The 17,959-nt window shown below is 34.8% G+C and overlaps 1 protein-coding gene across 1 annotated transcript in view; it reads left to right on the top strand.

The window, feature by feature from the left end:
• Positions 1 to 17,959, top strand: part of RYR2 (ryanodine receptor 2) — a 276,429-nt gene that overhangs the window by 118,784 nt on the left and 139,686 nt on the right. The window contains exons 13-24 of the mRNA XM_087718053.1: positions 3,373 to 3,537; positions 6,560 to 6,681; positions 7,326 to 7,509; positions 8,799 to 8,934; positions 10,094 to 10,189; positions 11,888 to 12,006; positions 12,176 to 12,309; positions 12,532 to 12,773; positions 14,463 to 14,655; positions 15,408 to 15,624; positions 17,005 to 17,109; positions 17,688 to 17,791. Of these exons, the coding sequence (XP_087574179.1) occupies positions 3,373 to 3,537; positions 6,560 to 6,681; positions 7,326 to 7,509; positions 8,799 to 8,934; positions 10,094 to 10,189; positions 11,888 to 12,006; positions 12,176 to 12,309; positions 12,532 to 12,773; positions 14,463 to 14,655; positions 15,408 to 15,624; positions 17,005 to 17,109; positions 17,688 to 17,791 (1,817 nt within the window). The remainder of the gene's footprint in view (positions 1 to 3,372; positions 3,538 to 6,559; positions 6,682 to 7,325; positions 7,510 to 8,798; positions 8,935 to 10,093; positions 10,190 to 11,887; positions 12,007 to 12,175; positions 12,310 to 12,531; positions 12,774 to 14,462; positions 14,656 to 15,407; positions 15,625 to 17,004; positions 17,110 to 17,687; positions 17,792 to 17,959) is intronic.

Below are 17,959 nucleotides of genomic sequence, written 5' to 3'. Positions count from 1 at the left end.
GATAGAGCTATTTGGATGCCAAAAGTCATTTTTGTGGATTTATACTCAAAAACATTGAAATGTTCATTCCATTCTTTGATGTGAATTAGACCTCAGGGTAGTTTAGAATTTAATTTGGTAAAAAACATGGGCTTTCTGCAGCTGTTACAAAAGCCTAGAAATAAGAGGAAGAATGCAATGATCCATAATGATTTTACATTAAAAGAACCAGCAACTATAAACTACTGGGAGTGAGCCATCCTTATTAACAGCAAAGAATTTGCAGGGGAGGAAGAACAGTAGATAAAGCCTTTCTGCAACCTCTCATCAGTCTTTTAGGGTAGACACCTTTGACATTGACTAGTGATGTTTTGCGGAACTGGGCTTCATGAATGACATTGATAGCACAGTCCCAGAGTCTGTATAATTGATAGCTAGAAAGGAGTGTAAAGTACTACTTGTCCTGTGAATTGTAATTCAGTTCTTTAGGTTTTCCATCTGTAGCTGAAGCCATCTACCATCTTTGCTGCTATCCTCTTCTTCTCTTTCCTTCCACCTTTCCCAGAATTAGAGTCTTTTCCGGAGAGCTGGAACCTTCAGATGTGGCTGGAATAGAATATTTGATCCTAGCCTTTTTTTGTTTGTTTGTTTTACTTCTTCAAAGTAAACTTCTGCTTTCATAAAGCATTACAGGGAGCACCTTTGCTTGCATTATTCTGAGTTTAAGCTGTTTGTAAAGTGGAGTAATAACAGGTTCTGTGAGAAAAATGTATTTCTGGATGATGAAGGTTTTTATGAAGTAATAGATGGCACTGGACTCTGGTAGAATATGCAGAGTCCATCTAAGTCTCTAGCATAGAGGAATGATTAAATACTGCTAAGTACATAACTTGGCAGGTCTGAGCTATGTTTAATATGTGTGTACCCCTGTTTCTGAGGCTTTGGAAATTGATACTCATTTTACTAGAACCGTGGTGTTTTGAATGACTGCTTGCAACTGCTTGTGTATAAATAAATGTGACAAAAATGTTGATATTGCAAAAGGGGAAGTTTAGTAGCACAAGTATCCAGTTTCTCCACAGTATAAGCATAGAACCTGCATGCATTGGTGCAATGTTTCTTAGGAAGAAAATGGAACTCTCAGATTATATTATATGAGGAGGGTTGTAGAGAGAGAGGTATATGTTTGGTGTTGGAGAGTAGCAACAGAAGCAATAACCATAGGTCATGGGCAGGAAACAGTGTACATTCTGTTCCATTTATTGGCCTTGGTTTATCATCCAGATTAACTGTTCCATTTTGGTTGCAACTTTATTCTGATACTGACACAGTGTGATGGAATTGGTGATTTGCAATCTTGCTTAATCTTGGGTCAGAGTATGGGCTGCCCTCCTATACTATTGGGAAATATAAATATATATATATTTACAAATGATTCTTACAAATGATGGCTATACAATACTTGCTCAATCCCACTTTCTCAACTAGATTGTAGCTTTATTGCAGAGAGTAGGAAATTTTTTTCTATAATAATGTTTAGCAGCATACAGGAAACTTTCCATATGTATGTCAGACCCAAGGTTGAGTCCTAGGCTTTTTCAAGGCCAATAAGAGTTTGGCAGCCTTTTTTTTTTGCAGCTTCAAAGATACCATCTGTTTAATGTCTACCAAATAGCTATCAAGGCTCTCACCTGAACACTGTCATAACCTTCAAAATTCCATATTTTCTTTAAATAGGGTTGGTGAAAATCTTATAAAAGGAATGAAACATTTATATTCAGAAGTTTTATTTTTGATCTATTGGTTTGCCAAGAATAATCTGACTACAATAAAAATATCCATCCTTCCTTCCTTCCTTCCTTCCTTCCTTCCTTCCTTCCTTCCTTCCTTCCTTCCTTCCTTCCTTCCTTCCCTCCCTCCCTCCCTCCCTCCCTCCCTCCCTCCCTCCCCCATGGATCCATTTATTCATCTTTGATTATCCAACTGTTTTATTATGTGCAGCAGGGGTCCCCATCAGAGGTGGGTTGCTACTGGTTCGCACTGGTTTGGGTGAACCAGTAGTGGAAATGGTGACTGGGTCGCTGAATTGGCAGTAATGCCGACAGAAACCTGCCCCTAGTCCCCATCCCCTGGGCCATGGCCCACTACCAGGCCGTGTCCAATTTGCAACTGGGGCATGGGCTGGTGCACACATCTGCACGTGTGTGTACATGCAGCTTGATTGACATGAGTGGTGCGCCGTGCACATGCATGTGCAATTCAACTTGAAGTCAAGCTATGTGTGCATGTGCATGCGTGTACCGACTCACTGCTTGACAAGTCAAGTGCGCACATGTATGTGCCGGCTCACCACTTGCGTGGCCCCACCCTCCAAGCCAGATCTACCCCCACCCTCCAAGCCAGATCGCCAAGCCCGTAAAGATTGGGATCATTGATGTACAGTTTAACAGTGGGTTTAGATAAATGCTTGGCTTTTTCAGACTGAAACAAGTGCTTGTTATTAATCAAAGTTACCAGAAGCTTTGGAGAAAAGATGTATAACTTCAGACTATAATCTTATACCAATTTATTTGCAATAAACTCCATCAAATCAAATGGCGGTTACTCTTCAATACAGAAATTGCATTTTTAAATATTATTCACTTTTATGTTTATGTTCCAGGCCTTTTTTTTGCCTACTGTTTTTTAGTAGGCTAAACTAAAATGTATCAGCTTTAATATAAAGTTCTATACCACTTTATTTCAGATTTGCATCTTATATTTACATATTTTAAAAGTTCTAAGAATGCATGAAATAATCTTAAAATATAATATGTGCTAGCTTTTTGATGGACTAGCAATCTTATTAGTTTATTAGAAAAATGTTGCCAAAACCAAATGTTTTTTTTTAAATGTGGACATTAGCCATTTCCTGCAAAAAATACCAAAGCTGAAGAGAACCCTATTTTATCACACCTATATAAACAAAGCCACAGGTGTTTATGGAATGTGTCATTAAAACAATTCATAGATGTGATATAGAAAACTGGCATGTAACTTTGAAATTCTAGTTTGCATGTACAGTACAATATTAACACTATGAATATGTAATTATTTAGATAGAAGAACTATAGAATTCAGGCATAGAATTAGTATTAGTAACAATAAAGGAAAGTGGGAATAAAAAAGAGAACTATATACATTTATTATGTGCTTGGAGTAGTTGCTTTTTCTTTAAAGATTACCTGCATCTGGAAAATAAGTGTACTTAAGTACTATTGAAATTAATCTTGTATCATAGACTAAGCATTATCATTTGTAACGTTAAGCGTGCTTACCATTTTCTGTTCAGGTAAAAACTTTAACCTTTCAAAATGGTTTTGTAGATAACAACTGGCTTCTTTTTCCTTGTAGGAGAAATTAGATGTAGGGATAAGAAAAGAAGTGGATGGCATGGGAACCCCAGAAATAAAGTATGGAGATTCAGTCTGCTTTATACAACATGTAGACACAGGTTTGTGGCTTACCTACCAATCAGTGGATGCAAAGTCTGTAAGAATGGGATCTGTGCAGCGCAAGGTAAGGTGTTTAAAACGAGGTTATTATATTAAATATAATTTTGACATGACAAGGAAATTAATGCTGAATGTTGAGATTCTAGAAAGAGTGCAGAGACGAGCAATAACGATGATTAGGGGCCTAGAGGCTAAAATATATGAAGAATGATTGCAGGAACTGAACATGGCTAGTCTAGTGAAGAGAAGGACCAGGGGTGACATGATAGCAATATTCGAATATTTCAGGAACTGTCACAGAGAGGAGGTGGGACAACCCACTTTCCAAAGCACACAAAGGCCAGATAAGGAACAATGAATGGAAACTGATCAAGGAGAGAGTCAACCCAGAAATAAGGATACATTTTCTGACGGTGAGAACAATCAACCAATGAAACAGCTTGCCTTCAGAAGTTGTGGGTGTTTCATCACTGGAGGCTTTCAAGAAGAGACTGAACAATCCCATGTCAGAAATGATATAGGGTCACCTGCTTGAGCAGAGGGTTGGACTAGATGACCTAGAAGATCCCTTCCAACTGTGCTATTCTATTATTTTAAAGTTTATCCAGAACTCAATTTCAATGTGTTTGTCACTCAATGATCATTAGAACTATACTACATAAGAGCTCAATCCCAATTCCCCAAAACACATGGTTTTTGGACTGGAAGGCTTCTATTCTATTGTGACTACTACTGATGATGTTACCTAGTTTGGGAAATGAAATGTCTGCAAGAAAATAACCAAGCTCAAACAGCACCAAGGACCCCTCATTTCAACCCTGTGCTACAAATATTTTTATTTATAGGCTTATATTCATATATTTATACACACATAGATTCACTGTCTGATATGACAGACTTACGATCTCACTTCTACTACAGTTGTTACTGTAAGCAAGACATCATGTGATCATGATGTGATTTTACTGCCAGTTTCCCCATCGATTCTGCTTTTTTGGAAGTTGGTTGTAAAGCATTGAAATGGTGATAAGGTGACTGCAGGGATTCTGTGGTGGTCGTAGGTACGAGGACAGGTCATAAAGTTACTTTCTCAGTGCTGTCATAACTTTGGTTGCTAAACAGCAAGAATTAAGCAAGAATTACCTATATTTTATTTTTTATTGATATAAACATGTTTTGGTTATATGAGAAATTTTTACTAGAGTTCAGCAAAATAATAATTAAAGAAATTTCTCTCATTTTTCTTAACATTATGTTTTACTTGTTTTATACAATACAAGAGTTACATAAACTTGCCTAACATATGAGGAAAATGGGATATTTACAAAATTACTGAAAATAATTTCAATTGTGGCAAAATAGAAAACAAAATATGCAAGAGTGCATTTTTGGCAGAAGTAAATAGAAAATTAATCAGTGATGCTACCTTTGAAATCCACAAATATCTCTAGTTTCCTATAAATATTTACATGTTTAACGGTCTTGGCAATAAGAACATATTGTTCTGAGCTTGGCACAAATACTCTGTAGTGATTTCCACCAAATATTTTGTAGTTTCTGCTTGATTACTGCCATTGTTTTCAAAACAGCATTCTAACATCTAACCTCCTATAAAACAAAAACAAAAAAACCCGGAGAGTCAGAAGGTACACAATGTCACCAAGAAATTAATTTGTATTCAACAGATATGCATTAGTAGGAAAAACTTTATTTGAACATACAATATTGCCTGGATCTGTGTAGGTAAACAAAACACCCAGATGATTAAAGAAAATAAACCCATGGATTTTGATTCAAGAAATATAGACTACGTATTATAGGTAGTACTCAAATTACAACTGGTCACTTAGTGATTATGTGAAGTTACAACAGACCCTACTGTTGTAACTTACGACTCAGTTTTGAAGTTCTGACATTGCTCGTGGTTATCTGACAGCAATTTATTATGGTTTTTTTTTTTTTGCTGGAAAGCAACTTTTACTTCTGGTTCCCAGAAATAAATGTGCTATAGCACTTAACAGTCACTCCCCAAAAAGTCATAAAATTGGGTTGGTCAGGTGATGAGCTGATTTTTGACCATCATGGCTTATAACCATAAATGCCAGACTCAATTATTGCCGAAAGTTGAGGACTACGTGTAAAGTGGAGTGAAGTAATGGTAGAAAACTTTCACATAAATTACACAGGATTTTTTTTGGAACCATGCAAACCCATATTAACCCAACTGGTGAGATAAAACTCATGAGTTAACTATGTATTCAGAAAAAAAGAAAAAAAAACCTGGTTGGTAAACTGATTTTACCCTTACGGCAAATGTACAGGATTTCAGAACAACAAATACAGAGGTCTTAGTATCTCTGAGAATGCATTTAGAAGAATTTAACAAAAATTGTTCCATGAAAGAAAATCTTTAAAAGGTTCACTATATAATACAAAATTTGTCTTGTGAACGACAAGTAGATACTACTATGCAAAATGAAATCTATCAAAGGATGTGTGCAGGATACTCTTCTTATGTATGGGTCCACCTATAAGCAGTTCACAAAGAGCAAACCTCATTATAAATCCAACAAACAAACAAACAAACAAACAAACAAACATCTGGAATAAAGGTTTTAATCACAAATTGTGAAGTGGTTGCTATTGTTAGCTATAAATTGCCATTCCAAATAGGTCATAATTTATTCTGAATTTTAAGCAGTGCACTCCTTTGATTTAATTGGCATATGGGAATGCTTCAGAACTGTTTTGTTTTTACTCTCAAGACTGGATTATTTGGATGGACGATGAATTCATAGTTATATAAGGATTTGCCTATACTGTATTGGCAACATATGGATTTTATCCATTATTTTCTGTAGTGAAGTAGCAATGTTTGCAGATCTCAAACAAAACAATGGGTGAATAACCTTTACACTTTTCAAAAGTAAGCTTTAAGACATAGAATTATGAATCATTGCTATAAATCATTGATAAATAATTGACAGACCTGGATTGAGACATCCAGAGAAATAGAATTAGGATGAACAAAAGATTCATCAAGCATTAGCATGGTTTTCTCCATTGGTTTTTTGTTGTTGTTGCAGGCCATCATGCACCATGAGGGCCATATGGATGATGGATTGACATTATCCAGATCTCAGCATGAAGAATCACGTACAGCACGAGTAATTCGCAGTACTGTCTTCCTTTTCAACAGGTTCATAAGGTATATGTATACCACTCTCTCACTTTTTCTTTCTGTCATATTTAACATTCTGAAACCAACAGTTTAATAAGATTATTTAGTAGAAGAGTGCATGAATCTTTACAAAACTCCATTTTGGATTTGCTTTACTTGAACATGAGGTATTTGAATGGTACTATGTCAGCCACAGTATATTCTATGAAGACTTCCTTATGTGAAGTACTTTGCTGTTCCCCAAAAATAAACATATGCTAAATTTTAAAAGAATTGTCTTGAAAACCACTATGCCAGTTTTATATAACTTTAATATAATTCTTTCCTCACAACTTTTTAGTTTGCCTGAAAAAGTCATTGTGATATTTGGGGTGGGGGAATTGCAGCTGTTTGTGCTTTTCACATGGAAGACTGCTGCTCCAGTTCTTTGAATCATAATTAGATTATACTAGATTATCTCCAGAGCAAACTACTTGGTTTATTTCCGGAGTTGTAGATCAGAATTGGACTGGAGGATCTGTATACACTCATTTTACTTAGTGCTGGTTCCTTATTAAAACTGAGACACATGTATTTGTTAATTATCTGGTTAAATTGGTATATTGTAATGATAACATTAAGAAGCAGATGAAAATGTATGTCTAATTAGTGAACTTTTACATTAACCTTAGGGGCCTTGATGCTCTCAGCAAGAAAGCTAAGTCTTCCATAGTTGATTTACCCATTGAATCAGTCAGCCTTAGCCTTCAGGACTTGATTGGTTACTTCCACCCACCAGATGAGCACTTAGAGCATGAAGACAAACAGAACCGACTAAGAGCTCTGAAGAATCGACAAAATCTCTTCCAAGAAGAGGTAGCAGTCTTATTTTCTTTATGGAAAAAGTTAAAATTGTTAAATTTGCAGTGTAATGTCTGCAGGAGTTTTAAATTCAGATTTTTGTTCCAATAGAGGCAAAACTTGTTAGAATAAAAAGTATCTTTATCTTCTGAGCAGTGGTGGGTTCCTACCAGTTCGGCCCAGTTCGACCAAACCTGTAGTGGTTTGGCAGCCTGGGTCGCTGGAACCAGCAGCGACCTAGGCCTGCCACACCCTTGAATCAGTTCTCCAGGTGGCATCATAGGTGCCACCATCTTGTTTTTCAGTTCTGCGCATTAATTGTACTGCACATGCGGGAGTGGTATACACACGAGCAAACCGGCTGCCAGAACCTACCCCTGCTTCTGAAGATTTAATAAGTGTGTAATTCCTTCCCTTATATGTTATTTCTAGATCAGTAAATAAGCTATAAGTACAGGTTACAAACAAGTTAAAACTACTATTAGAATGTCTTATCATGTTTAGGTTGGAAATTGAATTAATTTATACTATAATTTGATGGAACCAAGCAAGTCAATATCGTAAGCTACATGATTTATATTGTTTCAGTATCCCATCTTTTAAGCTAATCACTTTGTTCTTTTGGGATTCAACAATAAGCCACAATTAATTAAAGCATCAAGTGAGTCATTGCAGTGTTTTTCATGCAGACCTGCAAATAGAAGATGTGAGGTGGGATGACAGAGGATATGAGTTCAAACCTAACACAGTGCTAAATCACATTTTAGGTCTCATTCCATCATAATGATCTAGGAAAACATGAGGAGATATATGAACTGCCTATAATATGCCCATTCTTCAAAAGATTGTAAATGCAGAATATTAGAAGCATATTAGTTTTGCAAAATACATGGCTCAATGAGACTGTGTAACATTATGGAATTAATAGAGTGCTTTTAAGAAGCCAGCTAAACAATATCTATGGAGAATTGCAGTTTTAAATGCAATTTTTAATGCAGCATGACTTACTTCTTCCTAAATATATGAAGATGGGACTATCCTGCTTATAAGTCAATACAGTATTTACCTGTGCCTTTTTCTGGTTCTTGGGACTGTTTGTCTCCCCAAATCTCAGTTCCTTTATTACCTATATATTACCTAAGTGTGTGTATACAACATCACATAAAAAAAGTTCAGAGATTTTTTAACACTGTGTATGTTGTGTGTATATGTGTATGTAAATAAAGAAAGAGGCGGAGACTTTATGTGTATTCATTTTATACAAAATACAAAATGATTGAAAATAAATACCTCTTTTCTTATAGGGTATGATCAATTTAGTGCTTGAATGTATTGATCGCTTACATGTGTACAGCAGTGCAGCTCATTTTGCTGATGTAGCTGGAAAGGAAGCAGGAGAAACTTGGAAATCTATTCTAAATTCGCTGTATGAATTATTAGGTAAGACATACCTTCGAGTAACTGAGATTAGTAATATATAAACACACGTAATATATGGGCCAAAAACCCTGGGATGTTGAAATATATTTTCTAGTGTATGATAAAGATCTTCAGATATCCAAGTGCACCCTTGGATGAGAATCAGAGTATTTATTTAGATTTACTTTATACCAAAACTGCAGTGCACTTACTGTATATATTGATGTATGATTCTATTTGTGTTAAGTGGTAGATTCAAAATATAAAATTGTTTTTTCTTTAAATGTGGATACTGCCTGCTGATTAAAAAAAACATGTGCAGTAAATTCTTTGATCTTATTACACTCAGATCTTAATTTGATTCCATTACATAATACCATAGTGTAGCATAGCATAGGGTAGTGTAGCATAATGTAGCATAACCTTGAGTTTTAATTTTTTTATGACAAATCTCTGGCCAGTTTAGCTGAAGAATATTATAATGAGTAAAGTTTTCAAATATCTCTGTATTCTAACAAAATGCTGTAATTTGATATTTAGCTTAGGTACAGTTAGTCCTTAAATTATGATTATAATTGAGCCCAAAGTTTATGTTGCTAAGCAAGACAGTTGTTGAATGAGTTTTGCCCCATTTTACGATATTTCTTGCCACAATTATTAAGTGACTCACTGCAGATATTAAGTTAGTAATACAGTTGTTAAGGGAATGTGGCTTCCCCATTGACTTTGCTTGCCAGAAGGTCGCAGAAGGTGAGCACATGACTCCGGGACACTGCAACCGTCAGTTGCCAAGCGTCTGAATTTTGATCACATGACCATGGGGATGCTGCAACAGTTGTAAGTGTGAAAAACGGTCATAAGTCACTTTTTTCAGTACCGTTGTAACTTCAAATGTTCACTAAATGAACTATTGTAAGTTGAGGAATACCCTATTCCAGATATTAGCAATTTTATTCTGATCTCTGGATTTCATAGCAAACTATTAAGCACGCATCAATATTGCTATCATTTATAACAGTTCAAATATAATTAGTGCTTTTCATAGAATATTTTCTCATCTTAATTATGATTTACGCTAGTTAAGTAAACTCCAATTTGGGGTCAAAATACTATATGATGATTTCAGCCAGTGAATGTGAGGATTTCTAAATTAAGAGTTTATCTCTTTATTCATTCCTAGCGGCTTTGATTAGAGGGAATCGTAAAAATTGTGCTCAGTTCTCTGGATCTCTTGATTGGCTCATTAGTAGACTGGAGAGATTGGAGGCATCTTCTGGTAAGTTTCTTGACATTATAATATATATATATATATATATATATATATATATATATATATATATATATATATATATATATATATATATATATATATATATATATATATATATATATATATATAATAAATTCAATAAGAATATTTGGTATAGAACTAATTTAATAATGATCCTTCAGGTACCTACAAACAGGAATTGATAGGTATGTTGTTTGTGAATCTAGTACAAATTTTGCCAAAAGCATTAAAAAGCAATATTGAATGGAATATTTATTTTGTTTTGTTTGTTGCCTTTATAATCTGATCCAGGTTTGTTTGGGATATTGTGTTGTACACAGAAACTTCCATTTATGGTCTGATATTTTTCTCGGAATGTATATCTCACAGGTTAAAAAGATAGAAATTCCCTTAAGTTAAGCTATGCTCCTGGGGAGGTTCAAAATATGTTTTGTATAGTATTCTTGACAATAATTCTGAAATGGTTTGTTTTTGTGTTCTTCTGAGATAAAGTGTTTTGTAGTCCCAGTTTAACTTACTGTCCAGAAATACCCTGGTTACTTTCAAATACTACATGGAAAAGAGGACAGGCAATGAAAATCAAGGAGCAGAAAAAAAAGGAGGGAATGGAGATCCAAGTCCTAGTGAAGAAAAATCTTATTAATTTTGGTTCTTTTTTTCACTGCTTAGCATCTGCTTCTGCTTAGTGTTTTCAGTCACCCGTTTCAAAGATATTATTAACTGAATAATGGATATATTTTCTATCGCATACAGTAAATATCAATGGATTTTTTTATTCTTGTTTCTCTAAGTAACTACAATGTTTTAAGTATGGAACTTACGTTAGAAGGGAAATAGTTCTTACTTCACAAGCAGTTTAATAATGTATCTTTAAAGGAGCTTAAATAGCAATAGTTTAGATCTATAAGGAACCCAAAAACACTTGGCATTTCAACCAAATTGATGATTACTGCCCTGCAATTCAGACTGGTCTGGTTGCAGCTTAGCCATTTTTCAATTAGTTATAGGTGAACTATAGACTGTATTTTGGATGTTAGGGGGAAAACTAAAATGGAGCTTTATTTTAAGCAGAAAAATGTTTAAGGAATATAAAATAAAATGGAAAGTTGCACGATTGTGGCATGAAGTAAATGTAATAAATAAATACATCTCATCAAAATTAGATGCTTAATTTGTGTTATGGGTTATGGGGGAATTTAACATGTAGTGTATGAGTTGTCCATGTACTATTTCATATGCTACTGAGATTTTCTGCATCTTTGATGATATTGATTTATTTAAATTTGTTGTAAAACAAAGAAACAATAGAGAAGCTGTAGCAGAAGTTGAGGGCTGCTTGAAATTGAGGAGATATGAATTTTCATTCCACGTTTATCATTATACATGAAAGCAGCCTATGTTAATTGCCTAATCTTTTATGTTATTCTTAAATAACCATGCTTATAAAGATTAGTATAAGAAGCATTTTCTTAGAAATGCAAGTTAATTCAATATGAAAACAACAGCAACTATGCTGTCATTGTTGTTTTATTTCAAGTATTATTTTCTTTTGAGTCTTAACAATAATTATAGAAGAAAAGGGATTATTACAATAATTCTTAGATTATTATGACTATTTTTTATTGCATGTTTTTAAAAGAATATAAAGAGATAACTAGTAAAATGGGGCTTCTATATTTTTAGGAATTCTTGAAGTATTACACTGTGTGTTGGTGGAAAGTCCAGAAGCATTGAATATTATTAAAGAAGGACATATTAAATCAATCATTTGTCTTTTGGACAAACATGGCAGAAACCATAAGGTATACAAGACAAACATTAATTTATTTGAATAGTCTATGTGATTAATATAAGTTTTATAAGTAGAACATAAAATGTAATTAAGATAATGAAACATATGTAATATTTTTATACAGAAGCTCTAGTAATTTAAAATGTCCATAACCACCTCTATCATCATTTTCCCCCAAGGTATTAGATGTTCTTTGTTCATTGTGTGTATGTCATGGAGTAGCTGTGCGATCCAATCAACATTTGATCTGTGATAATCTTCTGCCAGGGAGAGATCTTCTTCTTCAAACTCGTCTTGTCAATCATGTGAGCAGGTAAAAAAATGGAATAGAGTATTATTTTGAATGCTCATATATATGTATTTATAAATGAGAATGTATATGCAAGCCCTTCTATAATAACATTGTTTTTATTAGAACTTGCTTGGTGTAGGCGTTAAAAAATTTGTAATTTGCTTTTTTTTAAAAAAAAAATCCATTTTGTGGTTATTATTGTTTTTACTGATTTTTAAAATGCATTGTTCTGCTTGTATTTAGCATGCGACCAAATATTTTCCTTGGAATCAGCGAGGGCTCTGCTCAGTACAGGAAATGGTATTACGAATTAATGGTTGACTATGTGGAGCCATTTACAACAGCAGAAGCTACTCACCTTCGTGTAGGTTGGGCATCAACGGAAGGCTATTCACCATATCCAGTGGGTGGAGAAGAATGGGGTGGCAATGGTGTTGGTGATGACTTATATTCCTATGGTTTTGATGGACTTCATCTATGGTCAGGTAAGACTAATTAAAAAGTAAGTAATTAAAAGTAAGATTTATATTTAGGCAACAAAAACAAAATGCAAAGGTACAGTATATGTGGTACCTTGCTCAGTAGTGGTGACTGTGAGAGGGATCTTGGCAGTGGTGGGTTTCAAAATTCTTTAGAACCTCTTCTGTAGGTGTGGCCTGCTTTGTGGGAGTGGCTTGCTGGCCATGTGACCGGGTGGGAATGGCTTGCCGGCCATGTGACCGGGTGGGAGTGGCTTGCCAGCCATGTGACCGAGTGGGGGTGGCTTGGCAGTCATGTGACGGGGTGGGCATGGCCAACTTGTAAAATGTGGTTAAACTCACTTAACAACGCTCTTGCTTAGCAGCCAAAACTTTGGCTCAGAAACTCTGGCATTTGGACCATGTAAGTCTTAAAGCTGTCAAGTTACAAGACCCTTGCATCCCTAACCCTTTAGGAAAAAAAAAAACCAGTGGTGTTCAAACTTGACAGCTTTAAGACTTGTGGACTTCAACTCCCAGAATTCCTCCTCCAGGCATGTTGGCTCAGGAACTCTGGCATTGAAGTGTACAAGTCTTAAAGTTGTCAAGTTACAAGACCCTTGCACTCCTAACTCTTTAGAAAAAAAACCCCAGGGGTGTTCAAACTTGAGTGAGCAGTGGGCGGGGCAAGCGTGGTGCGGACGGGTGGAGGGAGGGAGCTGGAACCGGTTCTAAACAGCATGGTAGATTTGTGGAACCTCTTCTATAGAAGAAGTTAGAACTGGCAGGAACCCACCCCTGGATCTTGGCGTCGTAGTGGGCAATCATTTAAATATGAGCCAGCAATGTGCTGCAGCTGCCAAAAAATCCAACACAGTTCTAGGCTGCATAAACAGAGGGATAGAATCTACATCACATGAAATGTTAACACTTGAAATACTGCATTCAGTTTCGGATGCCACCATGTAAAAAAAGATGTTGAGATTCTAGAAAGAGTGCAGAGAAGAGCAACAAAGATGATTCGGGGAATGGAGACTAAAACATATGAAGAACCGTTGCAGGACTAGGACTAGGAAGAACTAAGGGAGATATGATAGCAGTCTTTCAATATCTCAGGGGCTGCCACAAAGAAGAGGGAGTCAAACTATTATCCAAAGCATCTGAGGGTGGAACAAGAAGCAATGGGTGGAAACTAATCAAGGAGAGAAACAACTTAGAACTAAGGAGAAATTTCCTGACAGTTTGAATAATTAATCAGTGGAACAACTTGCCTTGAAGTTGTAAATGCTGAAAGTTTTTAAGAAGAGATTAGATAACCATTTGTTTGAAGTGGTGTAGAGTTTTCTGCCTAAGCAAGGGGTTGGACTAGAAGACTTCCAAGGTCCCTTCCAACTCTTGTTATTCAATTCTAAGTTTAAAGCCTAAATATATTGCAAGTTAAGTTTTAAATAAAAGAGTTATATAGAATAACAGCTATAGAAGGTTTGAAAAAACTGTATCACAAGTAGAAAGTCCCTGATTCTGTTCTTGCATATGGAGCAATAGATAAAGATTCCTATATGAAATTGCGGCACCTCTGAGTTTGAAGAACTGATACTGAGTTAGCCTATCTATTATGTAGCTTTGTGTTTCTCGATGTGCTTATGAGATCTTTGGAAGTAGCTTTTCTATTAGGATCTTCCATTTTTCTCTAATAGTTTTCATTCCTAATTATAGGTTGTGTAGCAAGATCAGTCAATTCTCCTAATCATCATCTACTCAGGACTGATGATGTCATCAGCTGTTGCCTTGATCTGAGTGCTCCAAGCATTTCATTCCGAATAAATGGGCAGCCAGTGCAGGGAATGTTTGAGAATTTCAACACAGATGGTCTTTTCTTTCCGGTTGTCAGCTTTTCAGCAGGGATAAAGTTTGTATCCACATCCAATTATTTTCTTTGCTAAGGTCTAATCTAGATCAATGACATTGTAACTTTTTTTTAAAGCAGATGTAGAGAATGTTGGTAGGGACTGTATTAATTTGAGAATTGATTAAATTTGAAGGGACATTGATTTTTTGAAATTGTTATGGTTTCTCTGCTAGGAAAGATATAAAAGAGGAAGTAAAGAAGAAGAATCAAGAGATGTATAATTATTTTTTCTCCTCCTCCTCCTCCTCCTCCTCCTCCTCCTCCTCCTCCTCCTCCTCCTCCTCCTCCTTCTCCTCCTCCTCCTTCTCCTCCTCCATTGTCAACTTATTTACTGATATACTATTGCAACTGTTTAACCGTTTAGTGTTAACGTTGAAGGTGTACGTGTTTTGTCTGTTATCAATTCTAATTTAATCCAAAATTAAATGAATTATTTAAATCATTTAACTTGTTATTCTAAGGGCTAAGAACCTATAGAATATAGTCATGTTCAATTACAAGCAAATATGCATACAATTTTATTAGCATTATTCCAAATTACGTGGCATATGCCTTATGCCACAGCTAAACAACAGCTAAAGGTAAATTCTATCAAGGTGAGCAAGAAAATAAGTTAATTGCAGACAATTTAGGAAACAAAAGAACCTAAGCTATTATAACAGCTGCTCAAATTCAGAATCTGCAAGTAGAACTTTGCAAGAAATATTTTATTTAATTAATATAGAGTCTGTCACATTGTATTTATCTTACAGAGTACGATTTTTGCTCGGAGGCCGCCATGGGGAATTTAAATTCCTTCCCCCTCCAGGATATGCTCCATGTTTTGAGGCTATTCTGCCCAAAGAAAAGTTAAAAGTGGAACCCAGCAGGGAATATAAACAAGATTGCAATTGCTCAAGGGATCTCTTGGGACCAAATATTTCTTTGTCACAAGCAGCATTTACTCCAGTACCTGTAGATACCAGTCAGGTATGTAAAATGTACATTGACTTTAAACATGCATTAGATTTAATTTATATTATATTAAAACTAGGAATAGTTGGATGGCAAGCACCATGTGACTGCTAGAAGTATTGTTATATCAACATCATCAATATCATAATTTGAGATGGTAATCAGAATTCCACTTTCCAGACATTTATCAGATTTTAATAGCAAGCATTGGAATTAAACTGAGTTTTGTATAATAAATGACAACATATACAGCCAGGAATAAAATATGTTGAGAAAATAGCGGACAACCTGAAAAAAGTAGTTTAAGAAACTATATTGGTCTGTACGTGTAATAATCAATGCCATAGTCCTGTTCCCTTCAAATTTGCCTGTTGATAAAATCCCTTATACATTTTTTTTCACTTCAGATTTAAAATGACAGTGCACAAATCCACAGCCCCAGTCATTTTGATCTCTGTATAGATGAATCCACAAGGTTAGAGTTATGCTTAAGGTCATGTCAGACAAGCAAATTTATTTATAACATTTATATTTAATGTTTTAAATATGTTAAATGCAGTTCAGTAATTGTTCTGGAATTACCATAAATATGAATCCATTCTACATCATGGTTGTATTGGCCTCATATATTCATGGGGTGGGAGATGACAATGCAAGCATTAGGATTCAAATTGCACAACTTATGTGCTTGCATGCAGAATTGTGATGCAAGACCATAATGGTGAAGCTTGCACATTTCTTGTATGCACATTACAGCATTGTAGATCGGAGTGAATTCATTTGATAGCTATGTAAAATCTGACACAAAAAGTGTCCTCTGATTGGATCTAAATTGTGTAAATGCTTAAGATAAAGCATCTGAGTGACAATACTGTATGGTAATTTTAAATAACTTACTCTGCTGTTTTATTAATATAAAAACTGATGACAGTGTTGGGTTCATGAAGAGAGCTGAGTTCAGTGGAGAATGACAGCGCTTTATCTGCAATTTCTTGTAGTTACTGTATATTTTGAATCTCATTCTCTTCATTCTGAAGAAAACAGGTATAATAGATGATAAGATTTTTTTTAAAATGGAACAAATCATAAAGAGGCTGAAATAATTGGATTTTTGTTTTTTTCACGATCTAACTATAACTGAAAGGTAGAAAAATGAACAAGTTATATACAGTTATGTACATGTGGCATTAGGATATTTACAATACAGCCCTTTACATTTCTACTCAAAGATAAATTTCAATCAGTTCATTGGGTGTTCTTTTTGGCAATGGGAATGGTAACCAATAAAAAATAAGTCCACTAAATGACTGGGATAATTATTTCATTGGTTTGTTTTTTTCTTAATTGTACTGTTTGCCATTTTATTTTTTAAAAGATTCACTCTTCTATTTTTAGATTGTATTACCTCCACATCTGGAAAGAATTCGAGAAAAACTAGCTGAGAATATCCATGAACTTTGGGTGATGAATAAAATTGAACTTGGATGGCAGTATGGACCAGTATGTACTTTTCTAAATTTAGCATTTCATTAATTAATTCATATATGCTTATGTATATAATTTAGAAGACTTTTTACTGCCTAAATATTAAAAGACTGTTTTGGTTTTCTAATGAGTTTTGCATCATGTAATAAATATAATTTAAAAAAAAATACACAGAAATCCAATCAGGGGCATCCACAGAGTGTGGCCCAAAAAGTTAAGCTGAGACAGGGCAATTAAAGCTTAATCTGTATTTTATGAACATCATGTGTGCAACACATAAAAAATCAGGTGGAACTTCTGTTGTACCTGTTGTGACCTCTATCTTGCATTTTTGTCATCATTCTTTGCAGACTCACTTGAAATAATTCCATTGGCTACAGTCAGAGAGGAACAATCAGGGAGAACTAAAATCCAGGAGCTAAAAATTGCACATTTAAATAAGAGTGGAAAAACCAATGTACAAATATGTTTTTGTGTGGAATATTACCAGAAGGATGGACTTGGGTTTTTTTGCAGAGAAATTCTACTACTTGTCAGTAGAATTGATCCTTTTAAAGTACAATTGTAAGATAAACTGAAATTCTATTTTTCAGATTAGAGATGACAACAAGCGGCAGCATCCCTGTTTGGTAGAGTTTGCTAAATTGCCTGAACAGGAACGGAATTATAATCTTCAGATGTCGCTAGAAACTTTAAAGTAAGTCAGACATATTTTCTATTTTTTCTATTTTTGCGATTAAATTTATATAAATGTATGAATTTTTAATAAATTATGAAATTTGGTTTATACTATACAGGATTAGCAAGGTACTTGTTAATTTTCTGGATTGTGTCAATTAATATAAATATGCATATTTACAAGTAA

Source organism: Thamnophis sirtalis, unplaced genomic scaffold, assembly GCF_051295495.1.
Source record: "Thamnophis sirtalis isolate CommonGarterSnake01/CBP01778 unplaced genomic scaffold, rThaSir2_p1.2 scaffold_6, whole genome shotgun sequence".
Classification (NCBI taxonomy): Eukaryota; Metazoa; Chordata; class Lepidosauria; order Squamata; family Natricidae; genus Thamnophis; species Thamnophis sirtalis.
The sequence above is the reverse complement of the archived record's forward strand: the minus strand, read 5'-3'. Positions and strand labels throughout refer to the sequence as shown.